The following is an 8,558-nucleotide window of genomic DNA, read 5'->3' as shown; positions in this document are numbered from 1 at the left end:
CTATATCGATTTATCACAAAAAAAAAAAAAAGAAAAAATTCCCAGAAACAAAGCAATCTATTTAGTAGGCTAATTTGATTTACATGGATTCTTTATTTTTGTGCATAAATTGAATTGAGTTGATTCAATTTATATGCATATGCTTATATATATATATGAAGTTTACCTAATTCGATTTATGTAAATTTATTTAGGACAGACATATAACTAATTTTTATTCAGAATATTTATGTAATTTTAATCTTTAATCAATTTATTAACGTGTGTATATATATATGAAATACATTAAAAATTTATTATCTGAATCTAAAATTTTTTAATTAGTAAAATATTTATTATTTNNNCCCACTCATTTTTATTATTTATTTAAAAAAAATCATAAATTACACCTAGCGATCTCTCTAAACTGCCCCCGCGATTTTTTTTAACATTTGTTTTCATATTCTAGTAAACTTCTAAAGAACTCAGTATTAAACGCCCCCTATATAAAAGAATTTGACACAAAAAAGTACTATCACTCATGCAAAGTATAAAATAACACAATAAAATAAAATAGTCAATAAGATAATCAATACCAAAAAATGAATGCCACAATTCAATACTCCAAGCTGGAAACATCATTTGCCAAATCGGTTCATCAGGTGGGCCCCAACTCATCCAGTGATTCTGTGACATGTGTACACTTGTGAATTGTGATTGTAATAATGAAAATATTATTCCGATTCTTATTACCCCCAATTAAGCAACGGCAACAATTGAACACCACAAATTAAATAAATTGATTGGAATGACTAATAGTTAATTATGAAACTAATTAGAAACATACATGGCTCCACCAGCAACAGCGAGAGTCAGCACGCGAATCTGTTTTTTAGATTCTTAATCGATATTTTTAAGGGCTAATAATAATTAATTAATAAGTGGTATAGTGTTATTATTAATGTAAAGTTATTTGATGGACATAAGTGGCATCTTAGTCGGACATAATAGACTATATATTGCCTTACTGGAGAATACAACTTGGATATTATTTAATTAATTCAATGAGTCACTTTCAAAACTGGCAACAAACATTCCTTGTTTTGTCCTCTTCAATTTGATATAGTAGACCCCTTTACCTAACCAACCGACCAAGATTGATTTTCCATGCACATTCTCCACTCTTCAATCTTCATATCATATATCAACGTATTTTAAACTGGCCTCCAGTTTAATCAAATGTTTTTTTAATTGTGTTCTTAATTATCCTAATCGTGCCTTCATTATATATTTGCATGTGCTTTCTGTGGTCCTGAAATTTTAATCCTTGTAGCGGTCAAGTTGGTGAAATTATGGCGTGATAATTTCTAATTCAAGTCATATATACATCGCTATATATATATGATTTAAAAGAAATGTTATCAAATTCTTAAGTCGTTCATTGTATGAATACTCAAGTCATACTTTTAAATATAAATCTACGGGCTAATATATAGTTAAATTAGTTTTTGAAAGGTAAGATATTTTTTAAATTTGTCTTTAAAATTTTTTTTCAATAAAATTGGTTTTTTAAAGATTATGAATTACTCATATATGTCCTTCACTTACTTCACTCACAATTTTTATTAACGATTGATGATGTAAAATGTTAACTGATAGCATACATGACATATAATATGTTCAATTAGACGTTAACTAAATATGTTTATGAAAATCTATCAATTTAATCACTAGATCATATTAACTATTAAGAATAGGATATTTTGTAATTAAAAAAATGACTAAATTAATAAATTTTCATAAACATATTTGGTCATTATCCAATTAGACATTTTAGGTATTATATATGTTATCAATTAATATTTTACAACACAATTTTAAAAAAAATTATTAATAGAGTGACTAGAGGACAAATATAATTAATTCGTAATCTTTTTAAGAATAAACTTAAAAAATATCTTATATAATGAAATTATCAATTTAATTTTCCAATATAACAATTTTAAAATTATTTTTAAAAGTTTGTATAAATATGATGTAATTATATATAAATTAAGAAAAGATTGGTTACAAGACGTAATGTTAAGAAGAAAAAAAAATATCTTATTTAATATTTATTAATTATTATAATAAAAATATTAAATAAGATAAATTTTGACTATTTTTGGCTAACTACTTTTGGTTATTATACATTTTGGTTACAAGAAATAATTTTCATTGTATATAGACATAAATGCATATATGATGAAATTGATGAATTTAATCATTCATGAGAAAGTAGTAGTGTGTCAAACACATCCATTTCTAATACAATCTATGAAGTACGGACACTTTGCTGAGTTACCGTGTTCGCGTGTTGGACACATTTTGGACACGACATTCATTAATATTCGTCTAACACGCGTGTCTATTGTGTCCAACCGTGTCTTAATAAAGAAGAAAAAATTCTTCTCCGAATACGTCTGGACACATCTAAATACCATCACGTGTCAGCGTATCCAATCTTATTCTTAACATATATTCTTAAAATAAATTTAGATATAATATATATTATTATTTATTAAAATAAAAAAATATTTTAAATACTTGACATAATTAAAATAAGACATTAAAAATAATTAAAAAAATTAATTTATATTTTAATATCAATAAAATATCAAAATATCATTACGATTTATCTAAAAAGAATTTGGATCCTCTAAATTTTAAATTTGTACTTTAGAGGGTAAAGTGTGATCTTCTATCCTTAAATAGTTTCTCTCTCATATTTATTCTTGGTTTCACCTATAAAATAAATGGTGAGAGATCACACCTTACTCTCTAAAGTGAAATTCAAACTTTAGAGAATTCAAATTCTCTAAAAAATACTTTATATTTTATATGTATTCGTGTTCTCGTGTCATGTAAAATTTTAAAATTCGCGTGTCGGCGTGTCCCGTATCGTGTCGTGTTCCGTGTCCGTGCATCATAGAATACAACTCTCCAAATTATGGATAACGTCAGAGAGATAATAATTTAGAATTATTTTATTTTATTTTTGTTATAATATTTAAATTACCTAATTTTTTTTAAATAAAAAATAAAATATTTAAAATAAAAAATAAATCATATAAAATTTATTAAATATTATTTATTTATTGGGTAAAGTATATTTTTTGTCCTTGAAGTTTGGCAAAAATTTTAAAAATACCCTTAAGTTTTATTTTGTTTTAATTTTGTCCCAAAAGTTTTCGATTTGCATCAAATATACTCTTGACGGCTAATTTTTTAAAATAATTAAGATCAATCTAACAATAATGCATGAAAATTATGCTTGATTTTTTTGTGTTGAGGGTTGTTCTTATGAAATTGTTGTTGAATTGGTCTTTAATTTTTTGAAAAATTAGCTGTCAGGGTATATTTGATGCAAATCGAAAATTTTTGGGACAAAATTGAAACAAAATAAAACTTAGAGATATTTTTGAAAATTTTGTCAAACTTCAGGGACAAAAAATATACTTTACCCAAAATTATTTATTTTTTTTAGTAACTTAAATACAAAATGATAGACACCATAACATTTACCTTAATTTTATTCTAAATTTGTCATTAGATTAGAGTCCCGCTAAAGAGACAATGAGGTATTTATACAATGGGCTGTTTATTTGGCCTAATATGTATTAATAATGTAAAGTAAACATCATTATTCCTAATTTTTAGTTGCTTTTTATGATTTCTACTCCCAATTTACTCTAAATTCTTTCACATTAACCCTTCATCATCCACCATTACCTACCCTCCAAAAAACTCTATTTTTTGTTCAACAGAAAAACTCCCTTTCTTCGCCGCCCTGCCGTATGCGCAGTCTGCGTGACGTGTAGCTTCCGTTCCTGCCGACCGGAACTGTCGCGCTCCGCCTCCTTGCGCCAACGCCCTCACCAGAAGAACCTCCGTCACTCCTCACGCGGCCGAACATCTGTGACCTGCAACTGTCAGCGTCGTCGAGGTGATGAGTTGCAGCCCCGAATCCCGTGCTCGCATCATCCCAGCGCTGCTGCCGGAGTCTTGTTGAATTACTCGAAGAATAAATATCCACGAAAATTGAGAAGGTGAACATCCAAAATCATACAAAAACGAACATCCAATGTGAACGTGTATAAATCATAACCAGCAATCATCGTCTACAACTAAGCACCCAAGAAAGTGAACATCCGGCGACAGGAAGAAGGCACAAACCGGCTGTGATGGAGGCGCTAGACGTCCGGGTTGCTGCGGTGTTGTGAGCTCGACTCATAATATGCGTGTCCTCCCTATGTACGGTGCCCTGTGCGGACGACGGCACCAGTCGGAAGAATGTCGGCGCGATGTCCAACGGCGACCGGTAACTGTGGCGGCATTGTACCAGTTTTTGCTTTGAGGAGAGAGTGAGACTGTGAGAGAAAAATTTGCACTGTATTTACTATTTAGAGAGGGAGATAATCCTAATTTGATTCTGACGGAAATCATGATTTAATTCAAATTTTAAATGAAAAACTATTCAAAATTAATTAATTGCCATAACTAACAGGAATCATAATTTAATTCAAATTTTAAATTGAAAATTACTCAAAATTGATTAATTACTTCTAATTTAATTCTAATTTCAATTTAACCCAATTGTACATATCGTATAAAACATACATTGACTTCTCGTACTTTTCCATTAGATTAAATCACTTATGGTAGATCGAGCAACTTGAAATACTGAAATTCACATTCCTGACAACGTTACTATCATACATGTGAAAATCAAAATCAAATGCTTCTTTGTAACGCTTTGGTTATTGTTTGACCAATTGGCTGCTATCCATTATACCTGAATTTGTGTGTTCATATACACATTCAAAATTTGACAACTCCTAGTTATATAAATTGTCTATAATAACGATCCCATTGTTTACCCAATATCTCAAACCATATCTTTGTTATATTCTCTCTATCTCTTGTGTACAAGTTTCATCAATCCAAGTTTTAAAATTTATTTTTATTAATAATTTCTTAAACATAGTTAATTTATCTCTCATTTAATTTAATAAGAGAATTAGGCTCCAACTTTTTTTTTTTGAAATAAAGTAGCTCAACACAATAGAGTGGAGCAAATTTAAAGACAAAAAGGCGAACAACACCTAAAATAATACAACTTAAAAACTTTTCATGTCATCTCCGGCATAGCCATCAACAACACAAAGAGCACACACCTTTTCACTCTTCATTGCTAAGGAAGGTCATATTGATGATTTCTTTAACACCTTTCCAACTTCAATATTTGTCAAATAAGGAGTTTATCATGAAAGGAGTCTATTATTAATTAAAAGCTATATGTAAGTATAATATTATCCACAAGATTTAAATTATTTGACCAAGGGTGGTTGCGATGTCTCTTGAGTCTGACCATCAAATTCTGTTGTGCTATGGTAGGTATGTGCATCTATCATCCAATCAACTACTACAGTTTTTATCTTTATATTCATTATTTTTTTAATTCTAAATTTTTGAATTCTAATTTTTTATATTTCTAAAACATAAATTCTAACCCTAAATTATCTTAAACCTTTAAAAATACACGTGAGAGTCGGAAAAAAAAAAGTTTAGAATAAAAGAAATTAATTAATGTTAGTTAATTAAATTACATGTATGATAGATGGTGGATGCATGATTGAATCTAGAGACATAAACATAGTATATCCATAGAGAAGATGAAACTTAACACGTGCATGCAACACATATAGATATCCCCATCTTGCTACATGTAAATCACATGACATAGGATAGGACCACTAATCACCACCACCTCAATTGTGTCCCACTACAAACCATGCTTTTGACAACTGTTATTAACCTCACTAAGAATCTTATGCCCCACTATTATTATATATATATTTGAGAATGGATGATCTCAAATTCAAATTTCACATAATCTTATTATATATACACTCCGTTTGATTATTCCTTTTTTATAATATTATTATTGTTTTTTTAAGAATATATTTTATGATCTCAATTTTAATGAAAAATGGAAAAACCTAGGCTATGGACCGTAGTTTGCCAACTTTGTAGTTTGCATTGGTTGCTTGGTGGTCAAGTCTATATGTGTAGCTTGGCCATATATCTACGTTGATTATTTCAGAATTAGAGAGCACTATCAAGGGCCAAAAACGTTCCACGTGTCAAGCACCCAAGGTGTATAGAACTTCATGGTTAAGTTTCTGTTGTCTATAATACTCTCCTTGTGTGTAAAGAAGGCATAGGAAATTAAAAGTGATATCCCAAGGTGTATAGTAGTTGTTACTTGTTACTATCACTAATCACAACCACTACTACCTTCACCACCACGCTCAACTTCAACAAGAGATTCTTCAATTTATATATCTATATCTATACATAGTTATAATTATTGGTCCTTTTACAGATAGATAATAAAGGTCATTAGATATAGACAGCAGAAGATAAAAGATCATGCTCACTTCTTCTCAATTTCCAAGGACTTTCCTTATTCCATTAAACAAATCTTTATTACAAAACGCGGTTTGTGCTATAAGCATCAGCACCAATCTCATACTGTTACTCTTGCTATCCTTCAGATTCATCATCCCTCTTCTAGCGCCTAGATCAAAGGGCTGATAGCTATTCATCATCATCATCAAAATCTTGCACCTTTTTTCTGCTTTAATTATATATCTTATTGGATTGTGTTATTTTTTGTTATGGGTTTGAGTTCCAAGCAGGTTTCAAGGAGTAGTAGTGGACTTGATTGGAACCAAGCCTTATTGGAATCACAGAACTTGGAGCTTCCAATTCCAAAGCCTCATCATATCATGAAGAAACAACAACAGAATAATCAATCATCGTCATCATCATCAGAGCCAATGAAGTGTCCAAGATGTGAATCTACCAACACAAAGTTCTGTTACTACAACAATTACAACAAGTCTCAGCCTCGCTATTTATGTAGAACTTGCAAGAGGCACTGGACCAAAGGTGGAACTTTGCGCAATGTTCCAGTTGGTGGTGGAAGAAAGAACAAAAGGGTAAAAAAGTCAACTGCCACTGCAACCGCCACAGCCACCGCCACCACCTCTACTTGCACCACAAGCATCAGAATTCAAGCTCCTTCTCTTGCAATGGATGATCACAAAAACATAGCTTCTCCTTCTCCTTCTTCCTCTTCTTCCCTCTATCAAGGTCTGATTCGTCCACCACCTTTCCTACTACATCAGAATCTGATGAATAATATTATTACCAGAGGCATAACATCAGAAAGTAAAGGTTATGGTATTGGTAATAATAACAATAATACCAATGGCATCTTTCTTGGTTCATCAGCTTTGTCTCTTCCTCAGAATCAAGGCTTGCTTTTCCCCTTCTCAACTGCATCAAGCTCTAATTTTGACACAAACCCATGTTTAGTTTCAGTTTCAACCTCTTTGCAATCCACCAATGTTTATAATAACTGTGGTGGTGAAGAGTTTAAAGCAATAGAGGAACCAAGCATGCACAGCATAATGGCTACCACTACTTCTACACAACCATGGGAGATACCAGCAGCAACAATGGAAATGTCAAACTATTGGGGTTGGGAGGACATTGATTCTTTGGTCTCTACTGATCCGAACAACAATCATCCTTGGGATGATTCTGATATCAAACCCTGAGAGACCAAAAAAGAAAATAAAATCAACTACAGAAGCAGCAACATGACACATGGCAGTGGTGTTCATAGATTAGTTAGTTTTGTTTTATTTGATTTAATTGGGGGTGTTTTTTTTATTTTTAATTTTGTGTTTCCTTACAGATTAGTGAGTGTTCTTGTTTTTCAGATGGAGTGATTATTATTGTTACAAAGAGCAGTATTTTGGAGCTGTTATGTTTTAGCTTCAGCTCCAGGCTTTCAAAAATTGGATCCCAATTTATTAGATGTAACCCACTTTGATTATTTCGTCCTCTTTGTTCTTTATCTCTCTGATCTGATCTCTATCATTTTCTCTCTAGTCTCTAAATAAATAAAATAAAATGGTGTGCCATATACTGATGTTGTATCTAGAGAATCCAGCTATAGAGAATTATTCATCAGTGTTTTGGATATTTTGCTTTTCTTTTTTAAGGTTTTGTGAATTGTGAGTGCTTTGTGACAAGGATAGTTGTTGTTAAATGGGGTCTGATCCAGCACTGCCAAACTGACAGAATGTGATCGAAGATTCTTGTAGATTTTGTATATATATATATGTTAGGAGTTATGGAATGATATATCATCTCATTGATTTTTATTGCTCATGATTCATCACCACCACTATATACCACTTCTTGAGAATCATTCTTTGATGCTGTGACTGACTGTTGAGAATTCTGTGGTGTATATGTTCAGTGTATAGTTGCTCCTTCATATTATCTATTTTTATTCCTACGATCATTTTGTCTGCTGGGGCTTTTTTTATTTATTTATTTTTTCATCTTCATTGGTCCTGTTTAATAGAACAGTGTACGGAACACATGTATAGGGCCTGCCTCCACATCATTTTCAACATTTGTTTATGCTTGTTTTTTTCTCCCAAAAAATAATTATT

At 31.0% G+C, this 8,558-nt stretch overlaps 1 protein-coding gene across 1 annotated transcript; it reads left to right on the top strand.

Annotated features, from left to right (window-relative positions):
* Nucleotides 5,969-7,951, top strand: LOC107631008 (dof zinc finger protein DOF3.1). Its single transcript, XM_016334313.2, has one exon. The coding sequence runs from the start codon at nt 6,702-6,704 to the stop codon at nt 7,647-7,649; it is 948 nt and encodes a 315-aa protein (XP_016189799.1). The 5' UTR covers nt 5,969-6,701; the 3' UTR covers nt 7,650-7,951.

The sequence above is a fragment of the Arachis ipaensis genome, chromosome B03 (genome assembly GCF_000816755.2).
Source record: "Arachis ipaensis cultivar K30076 chromosome B03, Araip1.1, whole genome shotgun sequence".
Taxonomy (NCBI): domain Eukaryota; kingdom Viridiplantae; phylum Streptophyta; class Magnoliopsida; order Fabales; family Fabaceae; genus Arachis; species Arachis ipaensis.
The sequence above is the reverse complement of the archived record's forward strand: the minus strand, read 5'-3'. Positions and strand labels throughout refer to the sequence as shown.